Source organism: Bidens hawaiensis, unplaced genomic scaffold (genome assembly GCF_021521415.1).
Source record: "Bidens hawaiensis isolate Kalapana, Puna unplaced genomic scaffold, B.hawaiensis_p1.1 tig00006068_1, whole genome shotgun sequence".
Taxonomy (NCBI): Eukaryota; Viridiplantae; Streptophyta; class Magnoliopsida; order Asterales; family Asteraceae; genus Bidens; species Bidens hawaiensis.
The window spans coordinates 1,194,077-1,219,040 of record NW_027491401.1 but is presented as its reverse complement, the minus strand read 5'-3'; the positions used below and the strand labels follow the sequence as shown (position 1 = coordinate 1,219,040).

Below are 24,964 nucleotides of genomic sequence, written 5' to 3'. Positions count from 1 at the left end.
GCTAAATAATTGGCTTATCGGTTATTTAAATTAGCAAACAGTACGTTTGTGTGTGCTTGAGTTCTATTTTTTTAGTTGTGCATGGGGTTGTTTTTTTTTTTGCTATATAGTTGGCTTATTTATTGGTTATTGAAATTAGCAAACAGTTTGTGCTTGTTAACTAATTTGTGAAGATTTTTATTACTCCCTCCGTCCCATTATAAGTGTCTTAGTTTGAATTTTCAAGTCTTTCTTTTACAACGTTGACCGTAAATATTTTTGTTCGTGTCATATAATACTTGATGAAAATTATATCAATATAAATACGTTTAAAACCTAATCCATTCATATATTTACATCAAGTATTATATAACACAAACAAAAATATTGTCGGTCAAAGTTAAACAAGAAAGACTAGAAAAATCAAACTAGGACATTTATAATGGGACGAAGGGAGTACATTTTTGTAAGCATTTTGAAACTGCTTATTTAAAGTAGATTAAACATATATAAGCATAGGCTGAAAACTAAGCTATTCTAAACGTTCCTATAGTTTCTGTGTGATGTTGATTCAAAGGGCCATGACCATATATTCTTCAGCACATTTTGGTGTTTTATAACACGACTCATGATTTTTTATATATTGAGTTTTAGTGGTTTTTAGAAGTTTCATGGACTTTAATGGCTTTTAAAAATCTAAGTTACTGATGTGCACTAATATTAATTTAATCTGCATTGTTTTAGTTGCCATGATTAGGCTAAAAGGTATTCTTTTAGTACTCCTCTTTCATGAGTTGTATTGAGTTAATTAGTGGACGATATACATATATGACACACACACATATTCATTTATGACATACAAACTGATGAAGGCCCAAGCATTGACGAACAGGCCATATTATATTTGGAAGCCTATGATCGTTTCTCCAAAGGCGGCCCACGAAAACGGGCATAACTTGGCCCACGAAGCTCCGTTTCAGGCCTATTACCAGTCAAATCGAAGCTTGAGACGAGGAGCCCATTGTGGCAAACCGCCCCCCTGTCCGAAGCCCAAAAACGCCTCCTAAATAAAGTTTTGGACCTTTTTATCTTTTTAGCACTTTTTATCTTTTTGTTTTTGGGTTTGTGTTTGGCCCATGGCCCATTTTAGGCCCATTTCGTATTTGGAAGTCTGTAATGTAATTCCAAAAGTTAGACTTGAATTTTATAATAATTAATTTTTCTCTTCATTTTCCCTGACCTTTGGGTGAGATTTTTAGGGTTTGGAAGTTCATCACGGTATTCAATTGAATCAACGTGATTCGATCTTCTGTTTGGTTTTACCGCTGCATCACAAACATATACATATATGTAGGGGTATGGTACTAAACCCGGCTTACGACCTTAATTTATTATGTTTGGCTTATTTTATTATATGGACTAATACAATATTATTGGGCTGAGGGGGTTTTGTGGAGGTAACCCTAACTAGGCTAGGCCCATTAGGGTACCATGATGGTGGCCATGAGGCTTCCTATATAAGGAGGTCTCCACCTTCTTATTAAAGGAGGGTTCTCAATAAGAGCCACCACCATAACCATTTTTGTGTCTGTAAACAAGAGATCCTCGAGATTTCTTAGCAGTTACCTCCACACCCCCCATATTTCTATGGCAGGTCTCGAACTACCGGAGAAGAAGATGAAGTCGTGGTTCGTTTATCTCGAACACCGAGGAACATCGTCTTGGATCAGGTCAGATTCATTTCATGTTTCTTCATTGGCGCCATCCGTGGGACCGGCAACGAGCTACCCTTCGATTTTCGTCTCGGTTCTCAGATCTGTTCATCCATAATTTCAGATCTGTGATTCTTTTTTCTCCCAAGAAAAATCCAGATCTGGAAGTTTACAGAAAGATGCTTCAAGATTTGTTCTATTAAAGCTCAAAAAGATCCATAGATCTAAAAGATGCTTCCAGATCTGTGCAAAAATGAAGCTGAAAAAGATTTGTAGATCCAAAAAAGAAACTACCTGATTCAGACGGTCAAGCCTCCGGATCTGTGATGGTTTTAAATTCTCTCCACTCCGAGCTTCAGATCTATTTTCGAGGAGGAATTTATACACGATCCAAAAACTGAAAATTACAGATCTAACTTTCAATTTGTAGATCCAAAAATCTTTCAGATTTGTCTGCTTTATAAACAAGAAAAAAAAAGCAAACTATTAAGTCTAATATCTATCTTACCTCGCTCGCGCGAGACAAGACACACATTAAACTGGGGGGGCTTGAAGGGGTATGCACCCGCCTTAACATCGAGCGGGGCGGGTCAACCCACAAGATATAGACAAGAGGCTTGAAATCAGGAAGTCATGAAGACACAAAGCCAAAACCTATGCGCAAACGCATGAAACATCTGCGCGTGGCGCATATCACATGCACACAACACACACATTTAGTGTGAGAATAAAGAGAAGACCTTGCGCATCCCCGGGATAGGCGCATAAAGGTCGCGCGTAAGCGACACACAACAAATGAGACAATAGTCTAATCCAAATCAGGATAAGGACAACCATGATTGTACTCATCAGACAACCTTCCAGAAGACAACATGTGGGTTGGAGGACGACTCCATGCCTTTGGTTTTGTGTAGAAGACTCCGCCGCCATGCATGAGCGCCCGCGGAAACCACCATGTGGGTCGTGCCTTTGGTTTTGCGCAGAAGACTTCGCCGCCATGCATGCGCGCCCGCGAGTCACCACTCCGCCGCCATGCAAGGGCACTGCGGAGGATCAAGATTCTGTTACCATGCATGCGTGCCACCGGAGATCAAGTCTCCGCTTCCATGCATGCGCAGTGCCGAAGATCAAGACTTCGCCACCATGCATGTGCGCCCACGAGTCACCACTCCGCCGCCATGCATGCGCACTACCAAGGATCAAGCTTCCGCCGCCATGCATACGCGACCTTGGATCACCACTCCGCCTCCATGCATGCGCGCACCGCAGATCAACACTCCGACGCCATACAAGTGCGCTGCGGACAAACTCTCCCGGCCATGCATGCGCCGCATCGGAGGAACACCCCGACGCCATGCATGCGCAGTGCCGAGGGTCACTTACCGCGGGTCAACACCTGCGTGCCACCATGCATGCGCGCCGGCGGGTCCTTTCTCCGCCGCCATGCATGCGCAGTGCCGAGGGTTAAGACTCTATTGCCATGCATGCACGCCACCAGAGAGATCAAGTCTCTGCTTCCATGATGCGCACTGCCGAGGATCAAGACTTCGCCGCGATGCATGCGCGCCCGCGAGTCACCACTCCGCCGCTATGCATGCGCACAGCCGCGGATCAACATTCCACCACCTATGGAAGATCCCGCGCACATGGAACGCAGCACAACTTAGAAAATGTTTCATGTAAAAGTTGTCAAGTTCGTAATCAAGGCTTTTTAAGCCATTATGAATAATGATACGCTCTATTTTTTCTTAACATGCGTTCTATTACCTTTTGCATACATGTTTCACACTTCCCTTTATTAATTTTGAGCAATATGATAACATTGTATTGACATCAAACTAAAAATAAAACAAAGTAAAACATACATGCGCGAGCTTCAAGCTCAGACGCGTTAACGAGTTTTAACTCTAAAACGTTAGGGCCTTAGCCCAATAATATGAGCCTTAGCTCAAATTACTCATAGCATCCATCCTACGTATTGCGCAGCTGGACCATAAAAATACCTAAGCACAACTAAGGCAAAGCACATGCGCGCTCAACTCCCCGCCATGCGTGCGCGCTCAACTCCCCGCCATGCGTGCGCGCTCAACTCCCGCCATGCATGCGCGCTCAACTCTCCGCCATAGCGGGTTGCATGCGCGCTCCTGGCGATTACTCCCCGCCATAGCGGGTCGCATGCGAGCTCCCGGCGATTTTACTCCGCCATAGCGGGTCGCATGCGCGCTCCCGGCGATTACTCGCCGCCAAAGCGGGTTGCATGCGCGCTCCCGGCGATTACTCTCCGCCATAGCGGGTTGCATGCGTGCTCCCTGCGATTTTACTCCGCCATAGCTGGTCGCATGCGAGCTCCCGGCGATTTTACTCCGCCATAGCGGGTCGCATGCGCGCTTCCGGCGATTCTACCCCGCCATAGCGGGCCGCATGCGCACTCTCGACAATTTTACTCCGCCGCCATGCATGCGCACCGCGGATCAAAATCGCTCCCCGCGGATCAACTATAATCTCATGCGGGTCATTTTTTGCTTCCACGTTGCGAATGAAGCTTTTAAGCTTTTGTGGGACAACCGCGGATCAAAAACGCTCCCGCGGTCAATTGATACGTCACTTTTCTTTCACTGTTAAAAAATTATATAATAATAAGATAGAGATAAAAGTCATTTTCTCTCATCCTCAAAATGGAAAGGACATCATATACTGCGCCATCGCCATCGCGGAAAAATGTGATGGCCGCACGTGCACCATCGCAGATCGGTACTCCGTCATCACGTGCGCTCCCGCGGAAACCACCATGTCGGTCGTGCCTTTGGTTTTGCGCAGAAGACTTCACCGCCATGCATGCGCACCCGCGAATCCTCACTACGCCGCCATGCATGCGCGCCGCGAATCAGCATTCTGCTGCCATGCATGCGCACCCGCGAATCCTCACTACGCTGCCATGCTTGCGCGCCGTGAATCAACATTCTGCTGCCATGTATGCGCATCCGCGGGTCCTCAATACGCGCCACACTTAAAGGTTGGAAATCCTTATAAACCCACATGGCCACGCGCCAAACATAAAGGTCGGGAGCCTAATAATATCCCAAACGGCCACGCGCCAACGTAGGTTGGGCACACCTCATAATTTTCCCGAGGCTGGGAACCTTGTAATACATCCACTTTTAGTTGATATGTTTTTGCAGGTTCGGCTACGAGTCGCACAAGCACCTATGACATTGTTATTATTATCTGGCCGTTTGTGACTCCATTATTATTTTGAAGACAAGCCGGGATAGTCATCCTGCATAGAAGAGGCCCTTGTGGGCCAGTCATTATCATCATATTATAGCTCATAAGCCGCAACTCGCGCATGCTTCATTATTTTATAGCTCGTAAGTCGCCTCGCGCGCAAGCTTCATTATTTTTATAGCTCGTAAGTCGCCTCGCGCGCAAGCTTCATTATTTTTATATCTCGTAAGCTGCCTCGCGCGCAAGTTGCATTACATTATTATCAAGATGCGCACTCTATCTTTTATCAGGCCCCGCGCCACTATTGTTATGATGTGTGCTATATCTTATTCATGCCAGTGCGCCATTATTATCATAAGGATCACAACATGTCACCATCATGGAGAAAACCTCTCAAAACTCAAAGACAATAAAGACAAGGCCGAAGAAAGGGGAAAAACCGCCTCATATCCTAACACACCTTATGAAGTCCAGCGCTCCACCTAAACGCTTGCACGCCTAGGAGCAACACTGAACTTGGGGGGCTTGTAGGGGTATGGTACTAAACCCGGCTTACGACCTTAATTTATTATGTTTGCTTATTTTATTATATGGACTAATACAATATTATTGGGCTGTGGGAGTTTTATGGAGGTAACCCTAACTAGGCTAGGCCCATTAGGGTACCATGATGGTGGCCATGAGGCTCCCTATATAAGGAGGTCTCCACCTTCTTATTAAAGGAGGGTTCTCAATAAGAGCCACCACCATAACCATTTTTGTGTCTGTAAACAAGAGATCCTCGAGATTTCTTAGTAGTCACCTCCACACCCCTCATATTTCTATGGCAGGTCTCGAACTACCGGAGAAGAAGATGAAGTCGTGGTTCGTTTATCTCGAACACCGAGGAACATCGTCTTGGATCAGGTCAGATTCATTTCATGTTTCTTCAATATATGTATACACATACATTTAAATGTTACATTCTAATCCCTGGTTTTTCTGCAGGAAAATAACTCCACTGATTTTCAGAGAAACGAGACTCATGAAGACCAGTCAGTCTGGCCCTGTCGAACATTCTCCTGAGGTGCTCTACTTCACATTTTTGTTTTCTAGTTCTAAGTGGACATCATAACAATGTGTGCTTACACTTTAATTTAACCAATAATATCAACTACTAACCACTCTGTATAGAGATCGAGTGAGATTATTTTTTACTTATCATAGCACCATACTTTTTTAATGCCGAAATAGAAACCAAAAGTTTCGTATTTTGATTTTTATCACACCCGAGCTACGTGCATTTTACTTTCAGTTGCAGCAACAAATGATCATGTTTTTTTCTCTTATTTTTGCAAGCTGTTGAATTGTTATCTTATTTAGTGTGTGTATTTATGTTAACTGGAGGACACATATATTATGTTAAGTACTGCACATATTTCCTTTAAAGCTTTAAAAAAATAGTAAATTGATAATTTTTTTTACATTCTTTGTTTTTTTTTAAATGTTAAACGATAAACATGTATAATATCTGCACTTGGAGAAAATGCTATTAATACCTTTTTTTCAAAAACAAAATTATGCATTCTATCAGTTTATGTAATAAACATTACAAGTGTTAAAAGTAATTGCAGTTATTTTTTAATAACTGTTTTGCTGTTTTTTAATTAATGTTATAATAATGTATTTTAGCAGCAAGAACCAGAAGCTGAAAACACCATAGAAACTCAAGTTCAAGTGGAACAAGGCGAAACAAACGCCGTTAACACTGAGAACAAGGAAATTTTTATATACCAATGTGTGACTCGTTTTTAGTCGATAAAAAATCCGGTAGAAGTTTTTTAAGCTTTTATAAACTCTGAACTTAGTATTTGTGACTGACAAATTCTATATATCGAGCACTCACAGCTGCGTTTGCATAGCACCGTTTGGATTGCCAAACCTTTGTCGTTGTGACTTTTGTTCTCGTTTTAAATTCGTTTCGATTTGTAGCCGTTAAATAGTAAAAAGTATGTCTTTTTAGATATTTCATAAAATTTTACATGGTTGTCTAGTGTAAAGTTTTTGGGTGTTATATAAATGGCGATACGAAGAGTAACTTTGAGTACTTTTAAACAAGTTGTGAGCTACATCATCGATACATCAACTAACACAAAAAAATGCTTGTTGAAGCGTGTGTTGAATACTTGAATGTGTATAAAGGAACTTCATGTGAAAGGCTACAATACTTTTGCGAATGCTTAATTCGGTTGTATGGTAAATATGTGTAGACCGAGTGCAACTTTTGTACGCCACATGAAATTAAATATGGGTTTCTTCGTATGTTAGTTAGTATCGACTATACTCATTGGGTATGGAAGAATTGCTCAATAGAGTGGCGATAGTACCTTGTGAATTGTGATTATGCGGCTTCACTAGATTTATAGACTTAACATGCATTCTTCGGTATCACTGTTTACAGTGACGACATCAGTGTCCGTCAATCGCGTTACTCAACATGGTTGTACACGGATTGGAGGAAAACAAGTTAATATGAACACATAAATTAATTTGACTCATGCCATTTGATTCGATAATGTGGAACATGTTGCTAGAACACTTGACCGATTTAGATGATTAGTTTTCTTTAAAGTTATTTATTTAGTCTTGTAACTCTTTTGATTAGCGGAATGCCTTTTTTATAAGTTTTTTAACGTATAAAAGTTACTCAAAGGTTATTTTAAGATTGATTTTTATTTTTACGGTAGAGTTCTAATAGTATTGAATAAAAAGTAAATATATTAAATGATAAGGTAAAATTTGAAACAAAATGACAAAAAAGAAACCCAACCGCCTAAAGCTTACAAAATCTGCAAAAAAGGATTGCGGTACGCACGCCTCCAACAGAAGAGGCCAACATCACTATCAACACAAGCTGTCATGAACATAAAAGATAAAATAATGGCTTGATCAAGACACTAGAGCCAAAACAAACGTACAACTGAACTACAAAGAAAAATTACACCGGTATTTCCAATTTAAAGCTTTAAACAATGGCCTATTTTTAACCAATAGAAAACCCAAAAGTTTTAAACTTTTAATGTTTTTCATCACTTTAGAGACCCTCGCCGCTTTACCTTTAAAGATAGCTTCGTTTCCTTTTTTCCAAATACACCAACATATAATAAACGTATTTTATAAGAGTTTTTAGTCTAAAATCTTATTTTATAAGTATGCGGTTTCGCTTGCATATTAAACTTCAATCTCAGAAAATGTATATTTATGTCTTACATAAACTATATTCTTTATACTATATTTAAGCCTACTCCGTGACGCTTCCCTAAAATGGTATTTACTGTACAAATATTAAAGCCAATACCCTAACGCTAGCTTAATCCTCACATAATTGAAAGTCGTTAAGGTTAATTTCAACAAGTCTAGCATAAGGCCACACATGAACAATACATGCATTTAAGTAAGTTATTTTTTAGTGACATTACTCGAACTTTTGAATTTATTCGAAAAATACGAATGTTGGTGATAAATAATATAAACGATTCAAATATTTTAAACGAACATATAAGATTTGAATTCCACGCTATACAAAATATGTTTTATAATTATATTTTTTTATTAAATATGGATATTAAATACGAAACAGTTTCGAATGCTTATTATAATTATTATTATTATTATTATTATTATTATTATTATTATTATTATTATTATTATTATTATTATTATTTATTTGCAAGACCACTACACAGTACACACCCCTATATATTATCTATTTTATTATTTTTCTTTGTACATAGCTTGAATTATTTATTTGCAAATATTTCTCAAAGCCTTTCCTATAAATACCTTACCCTTTTACAAACTCAAACCTCTAACCTCTCCAACTCACACACAAGTCTTATAACCTCAAGTGTTGGATTTGGTTTGGAGTTTCAAGTTCAATTTAAGCTTTCTTTCTTATTGCTTTCTTTTGGTAAGTAAAGTTTTATAAAAGCACTGTATTTGTTTTTACTAGTTTATCATGTACAAGAATAATAACCCAAGTAAAAAACTTAAAGTAACCTAACATCTTTAATAAATTCACTAAAATTTAATTCTTGGCTTGTTGCTAGATGTATGGTATACCAAAAGCATTAAATTGGTTACTTAAGAAAGGACAAATTAATATAATATTATGTACTTTTTTAAAAGTCCATCTTCTTCTTCATTTAACTCGAATTCTCTCATTTTAGTTTTCCCGAGTTGAAATGTTTGGATTAGCACTCCAACGTTCGAGTCGAAGATGGAAGAGCTCTATCTGTTTACACAGATTTGTTTCGGTCCACAAACTCACAACTACAACAATCTAGCATATAATGTTGAAATAGGCGGTCTCGGAATTGTATAAGAAGGTAAAGTTCCGTTTATTCTGTTAATTTTTTTGGTTTAGTTATGTTCATAGAGCTTGACTTGGTTCTTTCGTTTTACATTAAACTAATCACTTGTGGAATCATCAAATTTTTAGTACCGAGTATCTGATGATTTTGTAAGATATATTTTGTTTTTTTACTTTTGTGAAACTGTACTTGAGTTCCTTTGATAAGTGGATTGAGTTCATTTATTTATTTTGATTTTGGTTAAGTCCATCTAATTATCAATTTTTGAACACTCTCGGTGTTCACATAAAAGTTAAACACCTATCATTTTTCCGTTATTTGAAATCCAATCAAGTTTAAGATTGACCCTACGAGACGTCCCTCTACACTTTTAGCAACCCAAATCATCTCAAATTCATTATTGCAACGGATGATCAAAAATTACAGTTTACGATTGTGTATGTATATTTTGCTGGTCGCCGCTCATTGTACTTCGTGTATCCGTCAATGTTGGGACATTGGTCGTGCAGTGTAGCGACCGAAGCAACACACCACAACCTCGTTAATAGAACCGACAAGTGGTCGATGTTGCTCTTGCATAACGAACTTTACCTTATTTCCTTCCCAGACGCAAAGTACAAGACCCTTCCAAACGTCTTTTTTCACACTTTAGGCAATTACCGCTTGTTGAGGGTTGACAAACTAGATGTCAGATGTACCAACATATAGGGTGAACGCTATTGTCAAAATTGGCTCTTCCTTGTAACCACACCCAAAAACACCGCAGACCCAAGCATACGAGCCGTGAAATCCGTTAGCCTATTCAGATTGAATTATAAAATGACGAGGTTCGAACTCATGTCGCGAATCCCGTACAACTTAATCAGACCGACTCAAGCTCACATGGGTATTCGCTTCACGGGTTTTACCTTTGACGTGGACGAAGCGAGATGGATTATGTTTGTCTTATTCGTTGACAGGTAAACCAGAAAATCAAAAAAATTAGTGATGAAAGTAAAAATGAAGTTCAAGAATAAAGACTATAATTCTTTTCGTTTATATCATAATTTAATAAAGCTAACTTAGGAATTTCTTTTGGTTTGTTTTAACTTGTTGATTGCCCTTGGATTCTCTTTATTTCTTTCAAATGAATTGTGGTTGGTTTATGGCTCGGCTAATTTTGGTTATCGTAACGAATCAAATTGATGCCTCTATATTTCTGTCGTGTTCCCGCCGCATCGCTTATTATATATATATTATTAATAATATATATATAATAACATTTATCTACATATATAATAATAATAAATAAGTAATAAATAATAATAATAATAATAATAATAAAAATAATAATAATAATAAATAACAAATAATAAATAATTACACTTACTTTGGTATCTTCGACCAAAATCAAGATGATCTTGCACAACCTTCATCGCTTGCTCTCTATGTTGGTAATGCAAGTCGATCGTCACGTGATTCTTAATTCCCTTGTTCCTGTATTTTATAAAATAAAAAAACAAATAAAATGAAACAGGAACAAAAAAAAAAGAATAATAAAAAAAAATTAACATTTTATAACATACTTTTTTTAAACAGAATCAAGATATTTTTTTACTCAATGCATTTGCTTGGTTCCGTTTTATTGCAGCCTTGTCAAGTAACGGTTGAACTTCCCGCATAGGAAAACCGTCATCTAGCAATTTTTGCGCATTATCAGACAAATCTTTTGCCTCAGCAAAGCACTCAAATTCCTTCTCACGAACTTGTCTATACAAGTCCGCTTCATTCACCCGTGTTTGGAATGTGTAACCTTCCACAACGGTACACACTATCTTTGGCATACCGGAAGGCAATGCGAGGTGAGGTGAGTTTTGATGGTTTCCGAGATGTTAATGAACAAGACGTTCTTTTATTTGTTGACAATATCTTCCGTTTTGTCCAAGCAGGATCTGAAGTATCCACCTTGTTGGGTAGAATGCCTTCCGCCGTGGGTTATCAACCTACCCTTAGTACCAAAATGGGTTCTTTACAAGAAAGAATTACTTCTACCAAAGAAGGGTCCATAACTTCTATTCAAGTTGTTTATGTACATGCAGATGATTTGACCGACCCTGCTCCTGCTACGACATTTGCACATTTAGATGCTACTACCGTACTATCAAGAGGATTAGCCGCCAAAGGTATCTATCCAGCAGTAGATCCTTTAGATTCAACGTCAACTATGCTACAACCCCGGATCGTCGGTGAAGAACATTATGAAACTGCACAACAGGTTAAGCAAACTTTACAACGTTACAAAGAACTTCAAGATATTATAGCTATTCTTAGATTAGACGAATTATCCGAAGAAGATCTTTTAACCGTAGCAAGAGCGCGAAAAATTGAGCGTTTCTTATCACAACCGTTTTTCGTAGCAGAAGTCTTTACGGGTTCTCCGGGAAAATATGTTGGAGATCTGAAACCCTAATGGGGCGTCTGGTATGTTTTGTCTAATATTTTATATTTTAAGTATGTACAATCTATAATTTTATATCTATTTCTTAATATTTATATATTATCACATATTTATATTTATATGTTTGTTTCATATTGTAATTTTAGTTCCGAATATTGTAGTTGATGACCTTTACGTCTAGGGCTGTTCAAAAAGTTTAAGGCTCGAAGCTCGGGCTCGTGGCGCGCTCGATAAAAGCTCGAATAAAACTAGCTAAAAAAACTTGATTTGAAACATTCAGAGTTGAGTTGGCTCATTTTTGTAACCAAGCTCGGCTCGACATAGGCCCGGCTCGATCATGGCTCGGCTCGTTGGCTCAGTTTAAATCTCGTTTAGCTTCAAAATCAAGCTAGAGCCTTAGCTGAGATGCCTCATTTAATTTCAAGCCCATGCTCGAAACCACCCTAGCTCGACTCTTGAACAACCCTATTTACGTCAAATGACATATGGTGGTGTTTTCTGTGATGAAAAAATGGCATTCAATCGTAATTAACTTGAAATTTAAGCTAAGGTCTTCAAATTAATGGACTAGTACATAGTTACAAATTCAATCTATGTCTTCAAATTAATGTGGTAGTATATAATTACAAATTCAATCTACGTGGTTTGTTAAAAAGTAACAAGTTCAGTTTAAAATGAAAGATTGTTATTAACCTAAGTTATGCAACTTTATGTAATTTTAAAAGCGTTAATGGGAAATTAAAGCCTCACATATCTTTCACTTATTCATGTAACTAGAGGTGCACAAAATACCCGAGTCCGGGTCTGACCTGGGGTACTGACCTGAAACCGATTCCTACCTGTACCTGACCTCCCGGGTACAACCTGGTATTGGGTTCTCCCTAGACCTGTACCCGGAACCGGATCCGACCCGGACCACCGAAACCGGTTCCATCTTTACCCGGTCAAAACCCGACCCTACCCGAAAAAGCCCCGAAAAACCCCGTCAAATACCCGACTATGCTAGGAACCGGTTCTTACCTAACCCGGTTTTGAATTTTGTTTACCATACCCCCGAACCGGTTCATACCTGGTTCCGGTTCTTAAATATACCCGGTTTGTGCACCTCTACATGTAAGTATATAACTATGTAAACGGACCTGAGTATTTGGGCCTGAAGGTGCTGTAGTCAGAGACTCAGAGTGCTAGACTGCTAGTAGCCTGACAAAAGTTGGGCCATCATTTTAGAGGGATTATACTTAATGGCGAAGTCGTTCCCGCTCGCTCGAAAATTGCTTGGAAAATGCTCGCTCGATTAAAAACGAGCCGCTCTGCTCGGTTCGGTTTGTAAACGAGCCAAGCAACGAGCAAAGGTCTGCTCGGTTCGGTTCGACGCGAATATTTTTAATTTATTTTATATATAATTATATATGAACAAATATATAAATATATAGATAAAACACATAAATATAAGCTTACAATTATTTTTACCCCTTTAAAATTTTCATATTTCGTCAATTTTATAGTTTTATTTGTTCGCTTCAAATTTTTACAATACTAGAATTTTGTTTACATGATCATTATATCTCACTTCAAACTTATTTTTAATAAAAATTTACAATCTATTACACGTTTGTCTAAAAACTATTAATTTATTTATAAAATATATTATTTACAACCTTCAAATTTGTTTATTATTGAAAAATTAAAAGTGAAAAAGAAATAAATAATGCTCGAAATCGCTCGATGTTCGATCGAAAAATGCTAGATTCGAATTTGGATCGTTTTGGTTTTCGCTCGGTTCGAATTTCAGCCGTTCGGTTCGGTTCGGTTGTAAACGAGCCAAGCAACGAACAAGCCTTCGCTCGGCTCGACTCGACTAGGCTCGTGAACAGCCCTACCATATACTGTGCTACAAGCTTAAAACTTTTTGGGGAAAATGGGCCAATAATAATAATAATAATAATAATAATAATAATAGTAATAATATTCTAATGATGATTTATTAGATAAATTTTTTTATATGAAATTGCCCCCTTTTCATAACATCACATATTATTAATATGATCATAAAAGTAGTATAAGCCATGGTCAAATGGTCTAGTGGTAAGTTGTTTGCTTTCCATAAAAATGGTACTGTGTTCAAATCATTTACAAATGTCTGAAGAGTTTGTTTGTTTTTTAAGTTACTAAACTTTTACATATACCATAAGTCATGGATCGTTCTGTAATTATCCAAAACTATTATACAATAAAAGGCATTACAAATTTTTGGGAAATGAAATATGTAGTAGCCAACTAGCCATCACAATTTCAATGAAAAAAATGAGCCATAATTAAAAAAAAATTAGAAATAATAAACAAATTCCAATGGTTTCCACTTTCTAGTACAAAAGTAGGGCCCATGATCTTCACTTTTTGGCCCATGTGGATTAAGTTTTCTCAAAATTTTAGTTTATCCTCTTCTTCTTAACACCGTACTTAGATTCTTTTTGTCCCCTCACAATTCAAAAAAGAAATTGAAAAAAAAAAGATAAAATGGATTTATATTTGAGTAATCATTGATTCATTGGTGCAATTACTAGTTTTGATAGACTTTTTAAATCACTTAATAATTTATTTTATACAATATTCTTTTACCGTTTTCTATGAAAACAAGATTCAAACATTAAACGTGACAGAGAAGTGGGGTACACCCTATTTGACTACCAGCTAAGTGTCTTAAGTAGATTAAATGTGTATGGATAATACTTTCTTCCCAAACAAAGTTTAAAGTCACCAGAAGCAATTTTTCGAAGAAGAAATTTAGCTTTAAATTAAAATCACCTTCAAATCGGCATACAGATCAAATTATATCGAATATTATATAATTACACTCAAAAACCCAAATGTTCCAGTGACCCAACTAACTCGACCTAGAAAAATATAATTATTGACCCAATCAGGTAAAAGTTCCCTTATGAAAGGCATACAAATGCCAAAATATCGTGGCGTCGGTAAAGAAAACTTTTTGTTATGTCACCAGGCTTAGTGGATAAGGTGGCTTGCATGTGAGCTTGGTCCATTACAGATGCTCCAATACTACTAGACACCAGCTCAACGTCTCTTGGTGTGTATCTATGTATAGATGTAGGGGTGTAAACAAACTGAGTTGAGTTCGTCAACTTGACTTTGTTTTTTAAGCTCGAGCTTGTGAGTTATTTTTGTCTCGTTTATTTAATAAGTATTATTATTTATGGTGTATAAATGTATATCTATCAATTATAAGGGGACCGCAAGGAATATCAATTATAAGGGGACCGCAAGGAATTTCGTAGAAAGCAGGAAGGATGACATTAATATATGAGGGGCTAATGACCTAATAGTCCAAAACATGCCTTTAATGCAAAATCTAAATAATAATAATAATAATAATAATAATAATAATAATACAAGATCTCTCTATCCCACTTGTATTTGTAAATAAAATTGCAGTAAAAAATAATTGAATGTATTAATTAATACAAAAAACCCAAAAGGGCAAACACTTTTGTGTTTTTTATATAAAGTTGTAATAAGAAATAATTGAATGTATTAGTTAATACAAGAAACCCAAAAGGGCAAATACTTTTGGCTAACAAATTAATTAGCTTCTATTTTAATAAGAATGAAAATCATACTCTTTTTTCTATCGCAATAAATTAAATGAAGGACACAAGTTGCATCAGAAAATATATTAATAAAATTGTGTTATGTTCAACTATTGAAAACCAACACAATAATATTAGAGACGACCAAATGTAAGGTGACACTCGTGACTCTGTGAGGGTGTCTTTGGATGAGATGGTAGAGAGAGAGAGAGGGGAAGCGTGATGTGGAGGGGTTTGTAAGCATGACAATCTCTGAGCATTTAAATATCTCGGCTGAGCCAAAATAATAAGGCTCATAGTTCTAACGAGTAATGAAATATATAAGCAAGTTTTTTAAACGACGTTTAATGCTATAACAATAAGCAAAAAAAAATATATGATTAAAATCAAAAACCGTAATAATTAGTTATTAATCGATGATTCGTAAAGCTCTCCTAACACTGGGAAGAAAAAAATAACATAATTTGTCCTTGGTGGTTGGCTTGGTCAACCGCTGAGGAGCCTGGTGGTTAACAATGAACCAACAGTGGTGGTCAGCTGGGTTGGTCGTTGTTCAAGTTTTGTTCAACATTCCCAAAGAAGGAAGGAACCAAGGCGAAATTTCAATTTGCCGCTCTCTCTTTTATTTTGCATTTGTTTTTTATTTTATTTTTTTAGTTTTTAGTTTGAGTTTGGGCCTAATAATTTAAACTTTAAATTACGGTCTACGGATAAAGATAAAAAAATGTTTTGAGCCCAATAGTTATAAGAAAATAAAAATCAAATCACATTTTATAAATTTTGTATTTTTAAATTGATATAAAAACGATATATATATAAAAAAAATTGGCTCCTAGAAATTACTTGTCCAAAGACGGTCCAACTGACACTACCCTCCAGCAAGCCCTGTTTGTGAAAGGGGGAGAAGAGAGAAAAGAGGGGAGCCCTGTTTATGAATAAGTTTATCATGTTATTACAATTAATAATAAGTTAAAACACATAAGTCACATTAGGTGCATAAAATGAGGATCCAACAAATTACCTACTTTTATTGTGAAAACCAAAAGTGACAATAATAAGTCTAACAAAATATAATAATAATAAGTCTAGCAAAATATAATAATAATAATAAGTCATAGTCCACTCGAGGGTACGTTTATTCGTAACCATCTATTTATGTTACATAATGTGACATTTTGGCATATAAAATGATATTAAAGTGCTTGGTGTACAATATGAGTGTTTCTATATTTTGATAACTTATTATTGTGTGGAGGATATCAAAATCTAAGAGTATGATTTGACAATTTACATATGAACACATTAATGAGATTTGATTTGTACAACAAATTTGATTTTATGAGTCGGTTAGCTGTGAACTCGTTGGGTTTGTAGTGATATACTTTCGAGCATATATTTTTACGATAAGTTAAGTGACTATTAGCTAGACTCAGATAAGGCAGGTAGACATATGACTTAAGGTCTTTGAAACGCTAGTCTTTATCGAAGCATTGTTCGTTATTTTTGTTAAAGTTTGCATAGCTTTAGTAGTCTAGACTCGTAAATTCCTTTTAAGTTGTATTGTACCAAGCTCGTATAACAGTTTAAATTTTCATATGTAACTGCAACATCAATCAGTCAAAAGCATGCGCCGCTTTGGTTAGGTGTGACAATATTCAAACATATTCTTAGTTTTAAAGAAGAGCGTTAGTCGATCATATATTAAATTATTTGAACGATCAACCACACTCGTGTATCTAAACTAAAACAACAATGGTGATTGTGTCATTCGTCATCCTTGACTAAAAGTCCATTGATGAAATGTCATCACCGTTGTCTAAGGTAAAGACAGCTAGCAAATGCATAACGTGGAGTGTGTCATGAGCGTTGAGTTGGCCTTAATGACATCCTTACCACCGAATGCACCGAAAGAAGGATTTGTGTTACAAAAGGATCACCCATGAACTTTATTCGGTCGTGTTAGAGATATAGCTAGAAGCTAGCATTCAATAGAATCAAAACGAGCTACAAACCAACTAGGAACAATTTATGACCTCCAAGATTTGTTTCCAACACTCGAGCCTAATTACTTTAAAAGACTACTCTGTCTTAAAAGATTTATTTAAGTTATCAAATAATCTTATAAAATTTATAAAATCTAAGTATTTCTATTGCAAATATGGTTTAAACAACATTTCATTAAACTTTAAATGTGACATAACTTGCATATTGTGAAACCATGCTTTAGCATTTAATAAAAGGCTACATATATACAAAGTTAACTCTAGATATACTTTCATATTTATATCCTTGTTTAAAAAATAACAAATCACCCATCCACTAATCCTACTTCTAAATTGACACACGTGTTCATCACGTGACTCAAACATTTAGCTCCTAAAGAGTGACATACACAAATATTGACAAGAGTGTGCATGAAACTGAAAAAATCGACCTGAAACTAAAAAAACCGTAATAACCGAATAGAAAAAAAACCAACAGTGTAGTTTATGTGTTCATAAATATCAAAATTTCGGTTCGGTTTTTGTTTCGCGTGTAACTAAAATCAAAAAAATCCGAACCTAACTTATATATATCTATGTTTTATTCTAAGTTTTAAGTAATTTATAATAACTTGATATATAGTTTAACCTCTATACTTAGCCCAAATGTATAACAATCAATTAACTATTAACTAAAACAAGAAATTTCAGTCCCAATATAATTATTATGTTTGCCCAACCTTTTTTCCCGCCCCCAGATTTTCAAGCCCGGGTAGCAAAACCGAACCAAGCCCAAATCAAAAACCAAACAATTTTTAAAAAATTAACATTTTAGTTTTTAGTTTAGTTTTAGCCCAAAAACCGAATTGACTTATACACACCCGACTAGAGGTGCGCAATCCGGGTATTTTGTGTGAACCGGATAATCGGGTATTTGACAGAATTTCTTGGGCTTCAAGTATGGTCGGTGGGGAAAATTTTGACCAGGTAAAGGTGGAACCGATTCCGACAAGTCCAGGAGAAACCCAATACCATGTAGTACTCACGAATCATGTACGTATAAAACCAGTTCCGAATCAAATCCAAAACCAGGTATTTTGTGCACTTCTACACCCGGACAGTAGTCCTTTTGGATACATACTTATGTATTTAAAGCCCCCATCTCCCCCACCACTTGATCCAAGTTGCCACTTTATTTTTGTCATAAAATCCATACAAACAAAAGTGTTCAAAAAATACAGCTTAGATGGGTCCCACCCCACCCATTGCCATCTTTCATATTCCCATATATTATATATACATACATAACATAACTCACTCTTTATTATTATTATAGGTGCAATCACATCTTTTAATTCCTCTAAACCATATATATATATTTCATATCACTTCCTCATAATAACAATAATAATAACAATAACAATAATAATAATAATATTAATCATGAAGATCCAATGTGATGTTTGTCAGAAATCTGAGGCTGTTGTTTACTGCACTGCGGACGAAGCCTCGCTGTGCTCGGCTTGTGACCATTGTGTTCACCATGCGAATAAGCTAGCGAATAAACATCCTCGGTTTTCGCTTATTCATCCGTCGGTTAAAGACTCGCCTCGTTGCGATATTTGTCAGGTATTGTAACGGTTTTATATAAGCGGAATTCATAATTCTGCACATGTACCGATAAATTCGGTACAATATTCGATACCCACTTTTTTTTAGAAATTTGGTGTCGGTATTTTCAGTACTGATATTGGTACTGATACCATATAAAGATAAGAATTTTGTAACAAGTACCGATAAATTATGTAAGGTATTCGGTACTCACTTTTACATAATTTCGGTATCGGTATTTTTATACATAAAATAATTGTTTCAAGAAGATTGAATTGTGGCAGGTTAACCGAAAAACTAATCCGAAATCGTAAAAAACCGAGAAAATTGCTTCAAAACCGTAAAAAAGCCGAGAAAACAGATCCGAAACCAAAAGAACCGATCCAAAAATGAAATAACTGAGTTGGAAAAAACTGACGGTTTAGTTTATGTTTTTGTAAAAACTGAACTTTTGGTTTTGGTTTTGTGTGTAACTTAAAATAAGAAAGAAAGAATCAACCAAACTTATAGATTTTTATTTTTTTTTTATTTTGAATTTAAAGTAATTTATAATCATTTAATTTATAGTTTAACCCAAAGGCATAATAATCATTTAATTATTAACCAACAAAAAAATGTCAACCCAAATTTATTAATTTTCGGCTAACTTCTTTTTTCGGCCCAAAATTTTTCAGCCCAAATTGCAAAACGAAAAAAAAACCCAAAACCGAACAGTTTTCAAATATCAAAAACCGACATTTCAATTTTTGGTTCGGTTTTAGCCCAAAACCGAACTAAACCGACACATGCATACATAACCGATTTCATATCATACCAAGACTGCTTTCATTATGTTCCAAACATCTTTTTTGATATTTTCGAATAATAATCATCAGGAAAGAAGAGCAATTCTATTCTGCAAAGAAGACCGCGCGATATTATGCCGAGAATGCGACATTCCCATTCACCAAGCGAACGAACACACCGAAAAACACACCCGGTTTCTACTCTCGGGTGTTAAGTTATCAGCATCACTATCGTGCTACGACGAGTCATGTCACCAGACTCCGTCTTCTTCTTATTCGAACGGGTCTGTTGAAAGCAGCAGAGCTTTCAACGGCCCGTTCAATCAAGGAAACGGTTCAGTTAATGAACCGTTTTCGAGTTATAATGTTGGTCAAGGAGAATGTGTGTCAATGGAGTATTTAAATGAACCTTTACCTGGATGGCATGTTGATCAATTTCTTGATTGTTATGATTATGGTAAGTTTTTAATAACTCTTTTAAGTGTGACTTCTTTAGTTTAAAAAATATATATACTGGTGCACTGGTTTTTATTAATCCCAACTAGAGGTGCATAAACCGGTTTTGGTGGAGAAAATTACAAACCGGTTGCGAACATGCGGTTTCAATTGGTTCCAAACCGGTTTCTACATAATCGGTTTCAAACCGATTCGGTTTCGGTTCGATTTTCGGGTCGGCTTGGTTAACCGATTTGTTTGCCCACCTATAATCCCAAGTTCCCAACTATCATCTTTTGGTCACTCATATTCGAGAAACAATGTGGGTTTTCTGGGCAAATCGTATTTCCGGCGATCTGCAACTAACGGCGTTAGAATTCTGTTAGTCACGGACCGTTGAGAACAAATATGATAAATGTGGGATTATTATCAGCCAATTCGTTAGTCGGGCCGACAACGATCAATAGATGATACTTGGGATTAATATAAACCACCTAAAAAAATTGTCATTTGCACCCTTATGGTTTGATTATACTAGGGCCGAGGGCAAGGTGAGTGACCACCCGGGCCCGCTCTCTTCGGGGTCTTGAAAATTTGAATTTCTTTTTATATTTTAAGCTTTTCTTTATATATATTTTAAAAATAATTATATGTTTATAGTGACGTGGTGTGTTATTTAAATACTTCACAACTATGTTATTTAAAAGGTAAAATAACCGAAACTAGAAGTTTGAAGCGATATAGAATCACAAATACGCTGTTTTTGGTATATTTTCGTGATAATTTTTATGTTAAAAAGATTTTACATGCGTGTTTGTAAATTAGAGTAATATCTCGTTGTATCTTATTTATGTTATGAATGTGATGAAATGTACAAATCTGGCTCACTTTTTATTAATAAAAAATTTAAGATTTTTTTCACTAAAATGGATTGGATATTATATTTTTAAAATAGTAATTTTAAAAGAAGGTTTAAGCCTGATAATATCTATCAACTCAACAACTTCTTTATGGTTGAATACTATTATTTTACTTACTAACCAACAACATTATTGCATATGCCTACTTAGTCATTATATATTATTATATTGTAATTATTAACTTTTTTTTTTAAATAATAGTGTTTATTGTTTAATGCATGTTTTTATAACAGATCTTGTTTCCTATAAATAAACAGGTTTATGAAAAGCATGTTGCTACTTATGGCATATGATCCTGACATGGGCATTTGTGTAAATTCACCATCAAGAAACTGTTTGTCAAAGGATACCATGAATGAAGTCAACTGTTTGATGTTTTTGATGATACAAGAAAAACTATGAAACGTCATATTAATTGTAGAATCTCACTTTTGCCCTTGTGGTTTTGTTTATGGGTTTATCCCTCTTAGTTGCTTTTCATCATCATCATCGTACTCAGTATATCCCACCAATAACAAAGCTATGGTAGGGTCTGAGGAGGGTAAGATGTAGACAGCCTTACCTCTACCCTATAAGGATAGAGAGGCTGCTTTCGGTGAGACCCCCGGCTCGATAGTAGTTTTGCATCAAGCCTTGGACAAACCAAAAGATACTACAAAATCTAATGGCTCATGCGCCATCCAATGAGAGAAGATGAATATGAAGTTTATCTTTTTCAAGCTTTTGGTGAGAATGGTCCCCCAAATTTAAAACAAGGATATTGTGAAGTATGGGTTCTTACTTTTTTAGAACTTTGAAGAAGGAAGATATTTGAACTTTATATATACTTTTAAATATTTAGTTGTTATAAGAACAAAGATCTTGAAAATAGGACATGGGTGTTATTTATATCAAAATGTGGTGTGCTAACACATCAGTTTGCGGTGCAATATTCAACCTTTACAACGGTTTAGTTAGTGAAGTTCTTTCGGTGTTTAAACATGTTTCAAAATAGAGCACAAGAGGAAAATGGTTCAATTAATTATTATGGTGGTTGCTTGGTGTATTTGAAAGGCTCGCAACAAATGGATTTTCGACAACAAGCCTTTAAAAATCGAAAACATTCTTGGGAATGTCATGGTTCTAAGCCATTTGTAGATTAAAATAGGGCCAAATGTTTGAGTTCAGATTGGAATATATAGAACTTTTTGACTTTGTCTCTCATCATCAATCTGGTATCGTCGAAACTAAATGTTTGGGGCATGAATCAAGTCTCTGTCACATGAAACACCTAGCCACTTCCTTACCACACGAAACACCAAGTTCATGTAACAGCTAAAAGATCATTCATAGTGCATTCTATAAGATGATTTTATATGTAAACGAAGAAGAAGTAGCAATTTTGTCTTTCTAAAAGTAGGAAAGTATGTCAGACTTTCTATGCGGTGAAGGTTCAAATCAAATAAGTGACAAAAAAATTATGTAGTTTAGGCTGTTAAAAAGAATGAAGGTTTTATTAATATTTTTTAATAAAAGATTAATAATTTGACGTAGAGGTGCACAAAATACCCGGTTTTGGATTTGGCCTGGTGAACCCAACCCGAAACCGGTTCCTACCCGTACCCGATCAACGTGTACGACCTGGTATTGGGTTTCTCCCCGGACCTGTACCTGGAACCCAGACTCGTGCGGAACCGGTTCTACCTTTACCTGGTCAAAACCCGACTGTACACGAAACGGTTCCAACCCGACCTGATTTTGACTTTTGTTAAACGTATTCAAAACCGGTTGCTATACAACATTTACCATCTTGGGCGGTGACTTCTTGACTTCTTGCCACTTTGTCAGCCCATACATACACATAAATACAAAGGGTAGTATGGGCTTATGGGAAGACCAAAGATGTTTAAAAAAATTAAAAGTACCTTCATACGTACATTATTTTCAACTTATATGTGTATCTATCTTGTTTTTATATTTTTTATTTTGTATTTATGGTTTGTCATTGTTAAAGTTGTGTTACCCATACATATATGTTTTTTTTATAAGGATAAGTTGCACTCGTGTTGATATTATTGTTAGAAAGATCTAGTGGGTTGAACAAGTAGGATAAAAAAACAAAAATACAGAAATCTAATATTGAATTGGGTGTATTTTGTAAAGATTTTTCATAAGAAATAAATTTTGTGTGTTAATATGCTAAAATTGAGTCGGTGTTTTCTTAACTGCTTATTTTTTTTATCTAGGACTTAAGAACACAATTTGAAAAGACAGTCTTATCTAACACCTTGATACCATTATGCCAAATGCTCTTTGATGAGTGTACATTTCTTAGCATGGTTTCGTTGTATGATTGATCTCACAATCGCACACATTTTAAAGTATTTTACGGTTAGAAGTCAAATACGTCGATGCATAACTAAATGCGACTTTCTAAATATTATATACAATGGAAGTCGTTCTTTTAATAGCGTTGGTCTGGCTGGCAGGTCCCCTAAGGGGCGGTAAGTGGCATATGCTCAGGGCCTCCCTAGGAGGAAACCCCGCTAATCACTCAATGTAGCTTGTGATTGTATATAGTGGAAGTAGCAAGTCATGGGCGGAACTTTAAAGTGGCCAGAAGGGGCTCCGGAGCCCCTCCTTTTTTTGGACTCAAAGCTTTTAAACATAGCCCATATATTTCCGATACATATAGTCCATATATTTCCAATAATATATCTGATTTTTGATAGCCCCAATCAAATAAACTGTAAGAACATATTTTTTTTAGGATTTATGATCATTATTTGACAAAAAATACTGGGATTTTTATGTGTAATAAGTTAATATTAAGTTCTATTATTTTCGGCCCCTCCTGTATAAAAGCTCAAGTTTCGTGACTGTAATTAGTGAACTAGTGACTAAAGTTGATGGACGAGTACTCTTCAACGCTCAAATCGGTTGAACCAACAAAATCAAAAGGACCTGATTTGCAGTCTTCTCCTTTTTCTTTCTGGATTCCGGATTCCGGAATCTAATTCACTAATTCATTAACTACTTCAGACTTCATAATTTGTGTGAGAATTATGAAATTATTATAATGTAATTAGTTTTTTAAACCAGACCAACCGGTGGACCGATAAGACAACCCGTTCGATGACATGTTTAGTTATAAAAACTTTGCAGATAAAGGTTAGTTATAAAAACATTGCAGATAAAGAGATAAATCTCTTCAACATTATAAAACAACTTGTATTATGTTAGGTATTATTTTCAGTGTTTATAAGGTTTCTATTTTCTAAGACACTATACCTTTTCAACAGCAGTTAGTAGTTTACATACACAGCATAACCAATCAAAGAATGACACCTAATATGGAACACAAAATATAAACCAGCAGGTGGATGATAATGAAATGATTAAAATCTCTCCTACAATCCATACAAAGCAAATCATTAACACAAAATATTAATATTACATACACCGATAAAATTTATTAAAAGTAAAAGTCAAAATTATAAAAAAATTATGATAAAAAGTTGTGTGAAATATAAATTACTTTTTTGTTGTAATATTTGGGAGGTAACATGGATCTCGAGATTGGCTTGCCAAAAGCTCGAATCGAACATAATTTATATTAGAGCCCACTTAACAAACGAGCTCAAGCCCGAGCTTAAATGGGCTCGTGATTCTAAACAAGCTTGAACAAACCAATATGCATACAGATTAAATGAAAAAAAATTATTAAATAATATACACATATTTTTTTTAAGAACGACGACTTTCTTGTGTTTAAGCCCCGTTGCCCTACTCTGGCAAGACTATGTTGTTATAACCGGGCCTACGCTGGCTTCAGAGTTTGGCTTGGGAGTTCCCCCGGATAACCATACCGCCGGATGCCACTTGACAGTCGTTGTGCCGCCACAAGAGCGGAACTCTCTGTTGTAACACACATGGGAC

The 24,964-nt window shown here is 36.1% G+C and overlaps 1 protein-coding gene across 1 annotated transcript; it reads left to right on the top strand.

The window, feature by feature from the left end:
* Positions 1 to 18,696: 18,696 nt before the first annotated feature.
* On the top strand, positions 18,697 to 21,499 carry LOC143631399 (B-box zinc finger protein 21-like). The gene is made up of 3 exons (XM_077100171.1): positions 18,697 to 18,924; positions 19,782 to 20,148; positions 21,304 to 21,499. Exons 1-3 carry the CDS (start codon positions 18,739 to 18,741, stop codon positions 21,309 to 21,311), a joined length of 561 nt encoding a protein of 186 aa, XP_076956286.1. The 5' UTR covers positions 18,697 to 18,738; the 3' UTR covers positions 21,312 to 21,499.
* The last annotated feature ends 3,465 nt before the right edge of the window (positions 21,500 to 24,964 follow it).

Bases quoted from the DNA above. Each gene is read 5' to 3' on its own strand.
- LOC143631399 (XM_077100171.1), top strand. From the start codon at position 18,739: ATGAAGATCCAATGTGATGTTTGTCAGAAATCTGAGGCTGTTGTTTAC. The intron at 18,925-19,781 runs GTATTGTAACGG...AATAATCATCAG, and splicing joins CTCGTTGCGATATTTGTCAG to GAAAGAAGAGCAATTCTATT.